The sequence below is a fragment of the Numenius arquata genome, chromosome 14 (assembly GCF_964106895.1).
Source record: "Numenius arquata chromosome 14, bNumArq3.hap1.1, whole genome shotgun sequence".
In the NCBI taxonomy this organism is placed as follows: Eukaryota; Metazoa; Chordata; class Aves; order Charadriiformes; family Scolopacidae; genus Numenius; species Numenius arquata.
The window spans coordinates 5075565-5091415 of NC_133589.1; the positions used below are offsets into that span (position 1 = coordinate 5075565).

General features: G+C 52.8%; 1 protein-coding gene across 1 annotated transcript in view; it reads right to left on the minus strand.

Annotated features, from left to right (window-relative positions):
- Positions 1–15851, minus strand: part of PEMT (phosphatidylethanolamine N-methyltransferase) — a 43673-nt gene continuing 27822 nt past the window's right edge. Inside the window, exons 4-8 of the mRNA XM_074158614.1 lie at positions 11542–11687; positions 7163–7274; positions 3036–3110; positions 2194–2254; positions 1–1434 (exon numbers count right to left, since the gene is read on the minus strand). Coding sequence (XP_074014715.1) covers positions 2200–2254; positions 3036–3110; positions 7163–7274; positions 11542–11687 — 388 coding nt within the window. The 3' untranslated portion in view covers positions 1–1434; positions 2194–2199. The remainder of the gene's footprint in view (positions 1435–2193; positions 2255–3035; positions 3111–7162; positions 7275–11541; positions 11688–15851) is intronic.

Sequence of the window (15851 nt, forward strand, 5' to 3'; positions counted from 1 at the left end):
GAAAAGAAACCAACATTTTAATTCCTGCTGAGCAACGCCCGAAGGGTGAATTACAACATGCAAAAGCAAAAGGAAATTGGACCGTTTCGCAGAGGTGACACTGAGAAAAGGGAGGACCCTCTGCGGAGGGGACTACGCGATGCTGAGACGCGGCACCGCATCCCGGGAGCCAGCAGCAGCGCAGCTCCCTTCTCCAGCCCCGCTGCCAGGGGCTTGACATTGCTTTTGGGGTGGGTTTTTTTTGGTCATTTACAGCTTATTTCTCAAACTGTTCTGGGAATCTGTAAACACTGAGCCTGGGTCTGGAGCATCACCCCTGGGATCTTCCCGTTCAGGGCAGGATCCAGCACCGGGCCCTTTGGGACTCGCGGAGGCTGGTGGCAGTGGTGGAAGGGCAGATCCGTACCCGGCTGCTGCAGAACGCAGAAGGCAGAAGCAGCTTCTTCTCTCCCTCTCTCCCTCCCTTCCTCCCTCCCTCCCACCGCCCCTGCAAGGCAGTGAAAAATAGCTGGAAGGCACTGGGTGGTGGGGAAGACAGGCAGGACCCTCGAGTGGCCCCCGGGGAAAAGGAAGGGCTGGGTGGATGTGGAGGGGACCGGGGCTTGGACACGGCCAGGGATGGGGTATCTGCAGGGTGCGGATGGGGATTGACTCTTCCCCTTGGTCTTCTCCACGCTGGGGTTTTCCCACGGGATGGCTTCCATCCCCCTTGGGCAGTGGTTTTGGTTGTACATTCACATCTATGTGCTTTTCAGTCACCTTTCTCAGAGCCTTTGCCAATAGTGCGGAGATGCTACAGGTGGGACACCGCAGCTCTGGATGGGGAGGTTTCCCTCTCCCAGAAAAGAGGGCCTTTGCTGTTAGGTCTAGAGCAGGTTTTGGTGTTGCTAAGTCCTTCCCCAGCTGTGTTTGAACGCTGCAGGGGCTCCAGAGCCCTCTCCGTTGCTTCGCCTGGGCTTCTGTTTGCTTCCCATGGCTCTTCGGCAGCATCTTCAGGATCAGATGGAGCTGGTGCTTCCCCACGCTCAGAGTTTGCTCACAAAAGGCCCCCGGTGTCTCCACCTTGACCTCCAGTCCAGGGCTAGAGCTGGGTTGCTTTTTCCCCCACAGATCTCAAACAATTGATGTGGAACAAGAGGCCAGGAGGTCCCACGCCATGTGGCTCCCAGGAGAGCATCGTCTTCATGGCAGGAGCCGCAGTGACCCGGCAATGGGGACAGAGACCTGGGGACAGGGACCTCCAGCTCCTGCGGGTTGCAGCGAGGAGGTGCCGCCGTGCTCGGGCTGTTCCTCTGATCGCTTCTAATACTGCAGGGTGCTCAGTTGGCTCATTAAGGGTTGCTGGGCTAATTAGTAGGATACATCTCAGTAGGAAAACAGGCAAATCGGACAGCGTGGGGACCGGAGAGGCCCGCTGTGCCGAGGTATCCAACACTGCTTTGAGAAAAGCAAAGAGACAAGAGTCTGTTATGGACCTCACTGGTTCTATGGCATCTTTGCTGGGTCAGAGGCCACTGGGCCAGCAGTGAACTGTGTGCTGGTCCAGCCTCTCCCACTGCCAGCAGGTAGGTGTACTGGGGGCTTCCGGTGGGGAATTTAACCCCAGGGAAAGGAGCCTGGGCAGGAACTTATGCTTTTGTAGAAACCTTTGGCCCCCCAAAAGCAAGCCCAGGCTGAATTTTTGGGATGAGCCGATGCAAGCCCATGTGTAGAACGCTCCGGCTTGGGCACGGAGCAGCCTGGAGCTGGGATGCCCAGTTTCCCTGAGGGATGGTCCGGCACACATGCCCTCTTGCACCAATCCTGCCGTTCGCTGGAGCACCTGCCATGGCCAATAGCTGCTTTTTTCTGCCCGACTTTGACTAAGCCTGGAGCCTTGAAGCTCCCCAGCAATTTTCCCTTGCGCCGACTCTCAAATATATAATCAAAACAATTAGGGGGTTGCTGGTCGGGTGCCAAGATGCGGACACAACCACCGCTGTGTAAAGCTTTCCTGCCCGGGTTTTTGTGAAGATTTGAAGCTCGAATCCTTTAGGAAGTGCAGGAAGGGCTCTGGAGGAGCCGGGGAGGGCAGGGCTGGGCAGAGGCGCACTGGGAGGGTGGGGGGTTGCTCCTGTCCCCATGTAACGCATCGTAGGTGGGGGAGCCCAGCAAAGCAGCCCCTCTCGCTGAATCGCCCATCAGCAAACATACCTGTGGCTACTTGTTCTTCGCTCCCTTCTGTTTCTGCTGATATATTTCCTCTGTGAAAGGCCTGTGGTTGGGAGGATGGGAATTTGGGGAGAGACATAAGACAGGGGGGCAAAAGAAGGGGGGAAGAATTAAAATCAAGACTACTGCGTGCTCTCCTTTGGGTCCAGAAACTCTGCCCTTCACAGGCTGGCACAGCCTGACTATTCGTGTGCCAGGGCAATCCTCGGCTCCGTCTCTCTGGACCATGGAGCGGCTCCAAGCAGCTCCCACCCAGGACCATCCCTGGGCCGAGCGGGATGAGGCTCAGCACATGCTTGGACTCCCCCAAGATGCAGACGGGCCTCGGCTCTCCTCTATTTCCTCCTCTCTTGCAGAGACAAAAGGCCTTTCACTGCCAAAGTACAACCGCCGCTTCTGGGAATAATTCTGGGCTGCTCTGTCCTGGGCTGCCAGGCTATTGTGGTACAAAATATCAGAGAAGCCCATCCAAGGAACTACAAAATGCAAGCTCTTCTTGCAGGGTCTCTTCAGAGGACGCAATGAGTCCTCTCCCTGCCTTCCTTATTGTTCTTGTTCAGACAGAATCAGGGACCCGTCAGAGAAAAAAAAGGTCTCATTTTGATAAAAATAAGCAAATGCATAAATGTTCCTAGAACTCAGCAAATAGTTTCAGAGTGGAATCTGCCCATTATCAAAACAATTGAAAAACAATCCTCTGTTTTCCTTCTTCCCTGCTGAATTAATTGGAAAAAAACATCTCTACTTCTGCAGTTCCCCGAAACCTGGGGAGTTAAAGCTGGTAGAAATAATTAGAAGCGCTCCAATTTTGCAAAGCTACTCACCCCTCATACAGCATTGCGATTGTGTAGGAAATTGCCACTACAGCTGTCAGCAGAAGGCCAGCTGGGCTTGCGTGCCTGTTTTGAAAGAGAAGGAAAAGATCAGGTAAGTACATGGGCTTATGCAAGACCTAGTTTAGAAAGTGAAATGAGACGCTGGGCTCCATGAGAGCACTCTCTTGCTCATTAATCAGAAGCGAACAAAAGGGGTTTGGTTTTTTTTTGTACTTAATGTTAACTGTCTTAGACAGATGTTACTTGGCAAAGACTCTTCCCCAGCCTACTTCAGTGACTTCTTTTAAGTCTGATCCCTGCACGTCTCTGCTAAGAGAGCTTCTGCTTTGATGCTAAGTCCTGAGATTATAAAGCTGTTTAATAGCTGAGCAGCTGCTTACGTACGGCTGTGGCTCCCAGCCAGCGCTATAAGGGAAATGCCTGATGTGCACGGAAAGATGGGCCACCCAGGGTGCAGGAGACACCTGGCAGACGGAGCAGCGTATGGTACCCTATACATCGAAACGGAGGCTGAGCCATGGCAGGACTGGGGATGGAAAGGGATGGAAAGGGTCATGGCTGCCCCCTGAAGGGTGCTGGGGTGGGTGCTCGGGGGCTCAGTTCACATTTAAACCCATTTCAAGATGTTTTAGGAACACAGCCTTTCACCTCCCCAAGGCCCAGATGAATGCTGTTCTTCAGCAAGATGTCACCAGGCACAGCACGGGGGACCAATGCCACTCGCCTACAGCACCGTGGTTATGGGCAGAGGGGCTCGAGGGCTGCGGATGCCATGGGGATGGCTGTTCCTTCTAACACCGAGGCTGAAGATTCCGAACCAAAAAATCCCCATCACCTCCTGCTCTAAAGAGAGATGTCAACATAAGCTGCAAACCTGCACTGCCCACGTGGGGACACTTCTTTTGATGCCTGGCCTGAAAGTGTCTGAGGCGGATGCCAGCAAAGGCTTTGCTAAGGAGCCAGGATTTCAGCCAGTGGGTTACAGCCCCCAAACCAGGTGCTGAGACTATTCCAAGGTGTGCAAATTCCCCCAGGTGAGAGCACCCACACCAGTGGCCATCCCCTACTTGCTCTCCCAGCACCCACGAGGTCCTGGCCCCATCTCCCCAGCAAGGAGCTTAGTTGTGTCTGCCTCATCACACACCAGCACCCTCCCTCCCCCCCTGCCAAAACATGCTTTATTCATCCTACACTTCCAGCTAATGGCTGCAAGCATTGCCTTTAATTAGGACACTGCTGATTGCCTTTAATTGCTGGCCACAGCTCAGCTCTGAGGGGGGCAAGTGCTGGCTGTCAGCAAAAAAAAAAAAAAGTACTTTGCAGGTCCTTGGTGAGGATGAACATCCCAAGAGCCTTGTGCAAAGGGAATGGTCCTGTTGGGAAAACATGTCTTCAGAGAGACAGAACTACCTACACCTCGTACCGGACCCGCTGCCTGGCCACATCAGTTCCTGGAGAGACACACACAAATCTTCACCTTTTCCCCGTTTCCATTTTGCAATAAGTTTTTTTCCCTCATTAGGAAGCATCGGGCAACTTCTTCCTCTCCCAACCCCCTCCTATTACATGCTTAGTCATGTCTCCTCCTTGATTTGTATCAGAGAGAACAAATTTGCATGATTGTTTGTTGACAGCAAGACCTCTAATTGCATCATTTGGCTGCAGCTCCAGCTCTGATTTACACAGCCTGTTGCCATGAGTTAAAACACTTCCCTACCAGAGATACACAAAGCTGTCCCCGAACAGCTAATGCTCCATTTGTCTTTCGGGAGAAACGAGGCTGCTCAATGGGGGTGACGAGAAGCATTTGGGTGAGTTGTTTCTCTCTTACGAGCTCGACCTACTTATTGGGCAATGGCTCGTGTCGTAGCAGCGTTGATGATGAGCCAGGAGGGTTTTGTGGTCCGGGTAGGACTTTTTTTTTTTTGGGTAGGAAGTCTGTCCATCCCTAATTCTTGCTGGAGCTCCCCATGGCTGTGGCTTGTCTGCAAGAGGAATGGTGAGGGCTTGCATCCTTCCCCACCGACCTCGCTGGTCCCAGGTGTTGGAAGTGGGACACCTTTTCCTCCTGGAGGTCCCATTTGCACAGTGACCAGTGGAGGTGCCTTCTCCAGCATATGTGGTGGACATGTTTATTTTGGCTGCAGAGCTGCCACGAGTTGAGCCAAGGAGAGCTGCAATATCCCGCAAAGGGGAAAACAGCGGCTCTTGCCCCGCGGGATGCTGTTAGGGTTGGCTGGAGCGGGAAGGCAGGCTGGCTGGTGCGCTGCCAGGCTCGCTTACGTTATGTGGTATGTGCCCTTACAGATGAAAATGAATCATTCCTTTGGGCTCCGATGCCACGATATGGAGCGTGATACATCACCGAGGGAGGACAAATACGCTCTACGTTTTAGATCTGTCCAAAACCAGACAGCGAACACATTCCTCCAGCATTCCTCCCACTGCCACGGAGCCAGCCATTAGCTCCGGCCTCTGAGGGCAGCCACCTAACATCTTCTGAAAGCCCTTAGACTTCAGTAAGACCTCAGAAGAGACCCAGGGCCCCCCAAAAAACCTCAATAATCCTAGCTGAGATCCCAGAGAAGAGAAACAGTCAAAAACCCCATGCGAAGGGTTGTGCAGAGCTTCCCCAGGGCAGGCGGGTGGTGTCCTGGTGCCACTTCGTACGGCTCCAGCAATTTGTTAACAGCAATTATTTGTCATGCCTCACTGCCCTTTATGGTGGCAGCCTTTTACTGAGAAAAAGGAGGCAATGACCCTCTTGTCTCAAGGCGCTTTGAACTGCTTTTGCCCAGGGTTTCTCCAGAAGACCAAGCAACACGCACCTGGTGTGAGATTGCCCTCTCACAGGGGCAAAGAAGGGATTTCTGCGACAGAAACAGGTCAGGAGGGTTCAGCTGGTTCTGAAAGGTTCTAGGAAATAGTTTGATGCTGAACAAATAAAAATCTCCTCATAATTCTTCCTGGTCAAATTCCTCCTGGGTGGTTGTAGGCGTGGTGGTGCTGTTTGCCTCTGGCTACGGTGTGGTTTGGGGGGGCTCATCCTGCCCCAGTTCTGCCCCATTCCCCCCAGCAATATATCCACACTACCCAGCCCCAGCAGTGAGCTCTCTCTGGCTCTCGTGCACCATATCCCGGGGTTTGGACCCAATCCAGTGCCATGGGGGTGCCAGGAAAGCAAACGGCCCCGTGCAGCCAGCCCTGACTGCACCAGGAGGGATTCTGAGTGCAGAAAGAACAGCAGCAAGGCTCAGTGGAGACAGGAGAAAAAACATCAGCTTTACTTATTACCAGGGGCCAGAAAGCGCTGCACACATGGCCGAAAAGGAGACCAAAAAGTGGCAAAGCACTTAATTTTTTCCAGCGAAGTAGAAGAGAGGTGGTCACACTCAGGAGAACCAGTGCAAAATATCTAGTGATAACAGCCCGCAATGCTCCACAGGCTCCCAACATAACACAGACAGGGTTATTTTTTCTCCTAGGCAAATAAATAAAATGTGATACTAAATGAAAACCACATAAAACTTGTTACACATGATCCAGTATATTGCTCATTTGCTGCTAAATTACAGCCTATTCGTTTCCTCCTAAACAGACTATTAAGCTGTGTTGTATCATGTGAGGAGTGTTTCGGAAGTGTTATCACCGTGCGGTGGGGGAAAGGGTGTGTTGGCTTGTTTTGCTTGTCTCAGAGGTAATTACAGGGTCACACTGATCCCCGGTATCAGTGCCCTGCCCCTGCCGAGTGACACCCGCCATGAATTCAGCCCTGACTGTTGATTTTTCCACGTGCAGAGCCTGCCAAGGACCCCGTTCAGCTGCAGAGCGTTTGCTGATGCTTCCTCTCCCCAGCACTTGGCCGCTATTTATTTTTCTACAATTACTGCTGTGAGTCTTTTATGACAGCAGAAGACTTTGCACGCACAAAAATAGTCAGGAAGCGAGAAACCAGGCCGTGTTGCACTTTCCCTGCCATTTTTATTTTTTTTTAGCTGACTGCCATCACCAAGAGTTTCTTTGGCCCTTGATGCATCCCAGCACCTTATGCCTTGCTGAGCACGGACCCCGCACTGGCCCTACGACCGATGCTGCTGGCAGGAGCACGTACTCACATGAGGGACCAGCCCAGGTAGACAGCGGTGCTGCCCCAGTACATGGGATTATCCAGGACGTTGAAGGGGAAGCGGGTCACTTTTGCCTCCATCAGGATGCCGAAGTAATCACCTGCAGAGCAAACAGAGGGTTTCTCGTTAGGCTCCCATGAAGCTGAGAGTTGCAGGGGGCTTTGGCACACCGATACCCTCCCGACACCACGGGGCATCCCTGCCAGGGAGGCAGAGCAAAGGCAAACGAGGGGTTTTCGCTGCTGATTTCCAGGCTGAGAAAACAGCAACAAATAGGTTGGCTGTTTACTCCGTGTCTATCAGCTTTTCCAGGAATGGCTCTTTGCCCATGAGGAAGGTTTGTGCATTGCAATGAGGCTGCGGCAGCCACGTCCCTCATCGGGAGGCAGCTCTCGAGGTCCCAATTGGCTTTTTTCATTTGAAAACTGCCCGTCTGATGCCACTTGATGAGGAAGCAAGTGCATAGGATCAAAACCATTTAATGGGGAAATAAGACCAGCACACTGTAATGGTGTTTCGAGATGTTATAATCACGACCGCCACCACCAAATGCCCTCATTCAGTGCCACCCTTATCTCATAGTTCAGAGAATTTCTCAGAATTTTGGAAAATGGCACCTCTGCCTACAAAACACTCAATTATCGGCATGATGATGATAATAGGTGATTGTCATCTATAATGAGGAAAGCTTTCAGAACTGTCAGCATCCAACCAGTTTCCCATCTATGTTGGAGTAATCCTTCCACCCTCCTGAAAGGAGCCTGGAAAAGAAATGCCAAGTGAGGAGATGTTGTGCAGCTCGTGACAAAGCCCAGCAAGGATTTTGCTCTGTATCCACTGTAGAAGACGCAGCATCAATCAGCGAGGAGCTGTTGGTCCATCAGCCCAGGGAGCTGCCACTGCCCTGGGTTGCGTTCCCAGCTCTGCTGCCAGCCCGTTCCCTGACCTTGGGCAAGTCTCCTCCGTCCCTCCTGGTGCTATTGTGCACCGATCATAATATCAGTCTTTCTTATAGCGCAGAGGGTGGTGAGGATTAATGTATGGTGAGAAAGTGCTTGGAAATCCAGATAAAAGGCATTACAGGAGTACAAACTATTCAAGGTTATTATTATTACCTGGATCGTAGCGTAATTTCTTTGACCTCACACGGTGCAGAAACATTTATTTCTAAGGATAAACAGCGCCTGCCCAATTAGACAATGCTTTTGGGCTTTAACTACAGGCCACTAAGTGAGATAATTGCCTGGTATTCATACTATATGTTCTCACAGTTACTTGGCAATGCATCTCTGAGATTGTTCTGGTAGAAAGAACACATCACCCCCTGCCACAACCCATTTCTGTGCTTTCTTATGTGTCAAAATGCTTTATTATACCCTGCCCGCCCTTGCCTTTGGGCTGAACACCTCAGTCCCCAAATGGCGCTGGCACTGGGGAGGTTTGTACAAAGCCCTGGGTCTGTGGGGCTGGCAGGAGCTTATCTAAGCCCGGCACTGGTGGGGCTGTGGGACCCACTGGGCAGGCTCCCTGCAAGCAAGAACACACAGCAGCTGGGGGGAGCAGGCAGCTCCCCCAGGACACAAGCTTTCCTGATCTAAACCCTGCCTCTAAACCCCCACAGTTAAATGAACGCGACCACCAGAGAGGACCTGCAGTATTTTAATAGTCAGGCAGGTGCTCAGGTTTGTACAGCACCACCCTGGGCATCTCCTCTGCCTCCATTAAGCCCTCAAATCAGGAATCGGCTCCTTGTCAGGCTGGGGGACTTTGGCATCTAATTTGAGTTGATTTTTTGCTGGAGGTCAGTGTAACCGTCTCGCTGCACAGGGCAGACGCTTTGGATCGCAGCAGCAAAAAGCCATTTGATGTACTCCGCAAGGTCCCTCACGGTCTCCAGAGCCTGACCTGGGCTGGAGCACCACCTCTGGGAGCCGCCGGCTTCACCGTAGCCCAGTGACAGACTTCGGTCAAGTCAGATTTACTTGAAATGTTGGTCAGCGCTGGGAGGAACCACGCTGGGGCGGGAGACAGATGGGCTCAGACAGGCAGAGCTGCCTCTCGGTGCCCTCGGCCTCCGGGAAGCCAAGCTCTCATTACTACGTTCGTTGGGAAATAGGGCAAATTGCGAGGCAGATGGTGCTGAACTGATGCCCGAATCCCTGCGAGGGCCCGGTGCGGAGACGGGGATCCAGGAGAATCGCTCTGCAGGGGGAAAAGGCTGCCGGGGCGAGGGGCTGCATCCAGCCCCTGCAAACAGAGGCTGGGGTCGGTGCTGCCGTCGGGGTGATGGGGTGGCACAGAAAGGCCCCTTGCAGAAGGGTGACTCACGTGGCTCCTGCTGCACTGTTTAGCCCACACTTAAGAGACAAAGTGCTCTGCAGCCGCTCCAAAACTTAAATGTGCTGGTAAAGAGGGATCTAATAGGCAGCCCCAATGCGGTCTCCGGGCCCTGCCTGGTTCAGCCCTCGCTGCTGTAGGAAAACCCAAAAGGGAAGGGTCAAGTGTTGTTCCAGTAAGTTTTTGAAGCGCTTGGGTGTCAGAGGCTCTCTCAAAACTTCTCTCAAGCTCAGGTATCGACTGTGAGAAGAAGATGGATGATGCTATAACCCCCTTCTTGCCAAAGCAGCGCAGCCCTTTGCTACCTGCAGTCAGAAATGCCGTCAGCGCTGGGCGACCCTGCTCCTCCTGCAGTGCCAGCACACCCCTGAAACCATGTATGCAGGAGGACACCAGTCCCAAGTGAGTCCTGAACAAGAGAACATCCCACATGAGATCCTCTGAGACCGGCAGACCACTTGTCTACCCCATGACTGGGTAAGCAACCACGCTGAATAGCATCCTCCATTAAAAGTTTGCTGATTTGGACTTGTGGGGGCTTGCATGGAGCTGAGAAGCTGCTGTCGGTCCAAGGATGGATGCTCTGCAGGGCCCCATGCCTCTGTGGCACAGAGGTCCCGAGCCAGCCTGGTTGCACCAGCATATGGTCTTGGCATCTCCCCACCCTGACTCAGCTCTGCCCTGGTGCCCGTCGTGCCCAGGTGAGCAGAAAGAACTGGCCTCGCTCCCTGCTGCGTCACGCAAGGCTTGGAGCCACGCGGGCTCAGCCTGGTGCACTGGTGGCAGGGAGAGCCTCTGCCAGCAGAGAGGATGGAGCAGAAGCACCTGATATGGGCCACTAACACTTGCCTCTTCCCTGCCCCAGGGAATACAGGAGCCACTGGCCAGCAGAGCAGAGGGAGAGAGGGCCACTCTCACTGCTTACGCTGAGCCTGACTCACTTGTTTGCATTTCTCAAGCAGTTCAAGTCCAGTGGATCCTCCTGGTCGGATGAATCAGGCTTTACGTAAACAACCCCAGACCTGGCTGAACTTCAGAAGCATTCAAGAAACTTTTGCTGGTGGGTTTTCCTGTGCCTGGCCTCTCTGGACACGTCTCCACAGGCACAGCATCGCTCCTGGGGGCTGCAGGTGATTTTGGAGGGTGCCGCTGCCCAGTAGCAGGGGGACAGGGCTGTAACATGGGTCCAGGAGCGGGGCTGCACAGATGAAGGGCGAGGGCACACATTCAGGAGTGCTGAGCTCTATTTCTGGTGGCAGGATCTTGGCCAACTCAACACATTTCTTTGCAACTCCACTTGAAACCAGGAAGGCTTATTACCTCCCTCTCTTCTTCCTGGCGACGCTGCAGGAGCTAATTGAATTTGGTTTGTAAAGCACTTGCAAAAGCACAGCTTAAATGCAGTGTCAAAGCTGGGGCTGTGATTATTTCAGCCAGCGGGAGCTGCCCCTTTCCTTAGATATTTATTGTTCCTGTCTCTATTTTATTTTTATGAATTCCACACATACTGGCATGTTTTTAAAGTCAACAACACTAATAGAATTACTCTCTAAATGTGCAAGCAGGCACAGTGGAAAATGCTTTCTGCCATAAAGCAGCAGATAAAAGAATCTGTCAACAAATGTCAGGTTTATTGCAGAGGGAAGAGCAAACGAGATCTTGCTTCAGCGCGTGTGTCGAGTGGGTGGGGGCTCAGAGCAAGGCCACCGGACACCTCGCACCCCCTGTGCTGGTGCTGACCTGCCCGGTGGGGTCCCTTTTCTGGAGGGCATTTGGACCGTCAGATGATCAGCTGCTTTCTAAAATTCCAGGCTTGACACTGAAGGTGATGCGACTCACCATATAAAACCACTGCACCGTCTTCGCCATGCGAGGTAACAGCATGGTTAGATCACGCGTTGGCATCATAAAGACCAAATCTAACAGCCCTGAAGGCAACAAGGAAATTCTTACAGACTCTGCCCTAGCAAAAGACCCCTGCAAGGATTAAATGCATCTTCTGGTAAAGCTGTTGAATTTTTAGTGCTTACCTAAGAAGGTCCCGGTGAATCCCAGTGCTAAGAAGCTGGAGATGACAAACAGAGTCCCTACAGCCAAGATGGCCAAGCCCAAGTAATAGGCCCAGTGGCAGTCCAAGCCCTCCAGCTTCGGCTGGCTCTTCATGGCTTCTGTGAAGCTGTCGGAGAGACAACAAGGGCTGTTAAAAGCAGCGACTGATTACGAACATCACCCACCTCTCCCTGGGAGATGTAGAGCTTTGGGAGAGGATGCTGCTGAGGAGGACCTTTCACTAGGTCCCTTTTTCCACCTGGACCTCCTCGCCCTCCCAACGAAGCAAGGAGCTGAAGCCTTGTGAGCAGCTTGACCTATTTCTATTCTATTCTATTCTATTGACAGTTATTTCTACTTGCAAACCTTGTTCACTCCTGGAAACACCAACCCCACTGACCTGCAATATCAAAAACTTCACCTTGCTCACCAAACCTCAGGTTTCACCGTGACCGGGAGCTCTGGAAAAGACACACTTGTGAAACACTGGAGGCTGCGATGCCTCGGCACAGGACTTGAAGGGTTGGGAACAATCGGCTGGGTTATCTCGTGCTCCCACCCCCGTACCTCTCCATCAAAATATTTTGCAGCCTTCATGTGTGAGCCACGTGCCCAGGAGTGATTCATGGCTGAAGTCTGACAGTCAGGGGGAGGATTGGAACAGCGCAAGGAAAATACTAGAGACACGCATTTTCAAGTGCGAACACAGCTTCTCGGCTCCAGGCTTGTTCAGGCATTTCAGGTCTGACCTTCCAAATACTCATTTGTGAGTGGAATAATTGTGACCCCTCCTTTCAGCCCCCTGAACTTTGCCCAGAGCAGGGCTTGGCATCTCACATCTCTCCGATACAAACATATGACTACAAAGGAGACAACGCTGTGACTAAAAAAACCGCCCATTAATAATAGTGAGAGGAGATAACAGCCCCGCAGAGCCATACGCAGTGTTTCTCCACATGTTGCTGACACATGAGGTAGGAAACTTTGAGCCTTTTTTTTTAATGAGCACCCTGGAGGCTGGAATTCAAGTGGAATAACAGCTCTCCCGTGCCTTCGGCCACCGCTGCTTGCCAGGGCTGGGCCAGCAGAGCTGCTCCTGCCCGCGCTCCTGGGCTCCTCGGCTGGAAAGTCCTTCCATGACGTTACTTGCAGGGCTCGGGATAGATTATTTTCTCCCCCGATGTCCAGCTTCCCTAAGCCCTGCAAATCCCTGGATTTTCTCTGTTGCCCAAATGAAAGCTGAGAGTGACAATCCTGCCTGCCCTGCTGGTGGACAAGCGGCTGGAAATGCACCTTTCGAAGACTCGAAGACCAGATGGCAAGCTACATGCACCAAGCAAAGTCCAGGATGATATTTGAAACCCATGGTTTAAGGACCTGGATGATATTTTTTCTTCTCCTTGGAGCTCGTCCCTACTAGGTTTTCTACCATCGGGGAGTTTTCAGGAACTCAGAGCAAGCCATTTAATCTTCACTTTGGACTGGAGCAAGGAAACAAACCACAGAGTAAACGTAACGTGCTTGGGAGTGAGCAAGAACACAGCATCTTGGTGATTTACACTCTGCCCCCACCACTGGAAATTACTGAGAAATTCCCTTTTCCAGGGAGCCCAGCACAGGCAGAGGAGTGACAGCGTGGCCCCGGGCGATGTAACGTAATGGCACATGTCCCCGGGGCTGGTCCTTCTCCAGCACCTCCCTGCTCTCACCAGGCTCACGTTCCTTTAGCTTAAAATCAGTGGTGGTGGGAACACACAAACCCGGCTGCGACGTGAAGCAGCAGCAGCAGCTGCACAACCCTTTGCACCACTTCCCTGCTATTTATTTTTAAATGACACAAGCCTCCCCTATGAGGAAGCCCAAAGCCGCATCCCTGCTGCCTGGGTTTGGGAGGAAAGCAATCCCCCCTCGGGGATGTCCCCATCCACCCGAGCAATCCTGGCCAGGCCGTGTTCTCAAAGGACAATGTGACATCCACGGGGATGCTCTGGAGCTCCCGCAGAGGAAGATGCTAATACTTTTTCACAGCACTGGGGGTTTGACTCCTCATCTGGCCAGGACCTCTCAGATCTCACAGCAATCAAAAACCGCTCCCTGGTGATCCCTGGGGAGGCAGGTATGGGAGAGCAGCACCAAGCTGGCTCCTGCCTGGATCCCAGCCCCCAGCAAAGAGATGGGAGAGCAGAGAGAGGTACAGCCAGAGCACAGCACTTGGAGGCAGCTTCTCGCTCCAGATGAACTGGATTCACGCCATCTTACATCCTCGAGGCTCGTCTCTCCTATGCTAGAGACCTGAACTTGGCCTCGGAGCAGGAGAAGAACAAAGGTGGCTTCAAGAGCGTGAACTGGTTGAGTGTGAATCAGCCCCCGAGGTTTTGCAACCAGCACGTGACACAGTTCCTTCTGGCAAAGCTGTCTCCCCTGCTCCAGATGATCCCATCCTTCCTTTTCATGGTCGGATGGGCCTGCATTAGTTACCCTCATCAGTATGTCTTGCTCGGTCCCCTGCTGTTTGGCTTACAGCTAGAGAAGGAGGTGTTTGAACGGAGATAATGGACTGCCTTTCCCTCTAGTAATGTTTTATATCTTCCTAAACACATTCTCTATTTGCATTAAACATGATGCGCGCAGGAGTTTTCAGAATTGGTAAATAAACCTTTTAAGCATTTATGATGCCGGGCCACGACAAGCAGCACGGAGCCGTCAATTATTCTGGCATCCGTGGCTGCTCCTGGGTGGCGGGGGAGCCTCACCGCACCGCGTTTCACCCTCCCTGGCAGGGGGAGGACAAGGTGTTGGCCATCTTCCCTCGCCAGGGGAGCTAGTCATGCAGCCCGTTTGTCATTAAACCGGTCCCTTCCACCATGTGCCTCTGAGTCACGTTTCTCACAGCATTTATTTCTGGCTTCACGACAAGGCAGCGGCCCAGCTCGGCACCCAAGAGGACACCAATTAAAGCCACGCTTTGTCCCAGTACCTGGAAATGCTTTATGTACCGAGCGGAGCCATTGCCATGGTGAGGAGCATCCCTCTTACCAGCGCAGCGGAGGGGTGGGTGGGCTGCGACCTACTTTAATCACATACCCGGCTGCTATCACGAGGATGCCTGCCCTGGGGGGGGGGGGGAGCCCTGGGAGGCACCCCCAGCTTTGGCAAATGGAAACTGGAAAAATGGGCCTTCCCCCAACATCTCCCCACGCTTGCCAGCATGAAGCATGATACCAGAAGCACCCGTTCTACACCCCAGCAGGGAAAAACCCAAATCCATCAGCTCCGCTCTGGCCCAATGGGCAGATTTGACCAATTTCTGGCAGGGTGGGAACGGCTGTGGTGGCTGCGGTCGGGCTGCACAACTGCCACAGGGTTCTCATGGGGAAGCCAAAACAGCGGGTGTTCTTCTGCCCAAAACCCTTCCCAAAAGAGAGACGTGCTGGCTCAGACACTCAGCTGTTGCTGCACGTGTGCCACTGCTTCGTGGGAATCACAGAACGGTCTGGGTTGGAAGGGACCTGTAAAGGTCATCTAGTCCAACCTCCCTGACATGAGCAGGGTCACCTTCACCTAGATCAGGTTCCTCAGAGCCCTGTCCAACCTGACCTTGAGTGTTTCCAGTGATGGATCATCAACCACCTCTCTGTGGCAGTGTCTTTACCACCCTTATCATAAGAAAATCTCTTCCTTACATCTAGTCTGAATCTACCCTCTTTTAGTTTACCACATAATGAACCACACAAACTGGAAAAACACTCAAAATGGTACTGAAGCATGGGGCCGGAGATGGCACGCGGGTGGGCTCGCAGGAAGAAAGTGGGACCGAGGGAAATCAGCTGCAGGTCCCCTCGCTGGGACGCGGCGGGGACACAGGGCCAGGTTTGCACAAGCAAGCGCTGATTTACTCAACTGGAGAATGGCGATTGCAACAGCAGAAAACTTACCGAACCCACAGCCCAAAATACATCCCCAAAGGCCACACGAAGCACAAAGCAAACCTGGAAATACTGTACTAAGAGAGCAGCTGAGCTTTTTAGGTCTCTGGGCCTCTCTCAGTGGCCCACAGTGAGCATATTTCACAATCCTTTCCCCGCAAAGGAGGGCAAAGACCTCGTCCAGCAAACTGGGTCGCTACTGGGAGCAGCCCAGCAGTACTCCCTTTGCCTAATCCCAAAAAATCAGCCCGGAAACTGGGGCTGGCAACGGCAATTGGAGCAGAATTGGGCCAGAGACTGGCAGGCAGCGCGGAAGCAGCGGTGGTGAAGGTGTCCATGGTTTCGGAGGCAGCAGTCGGCGCTGC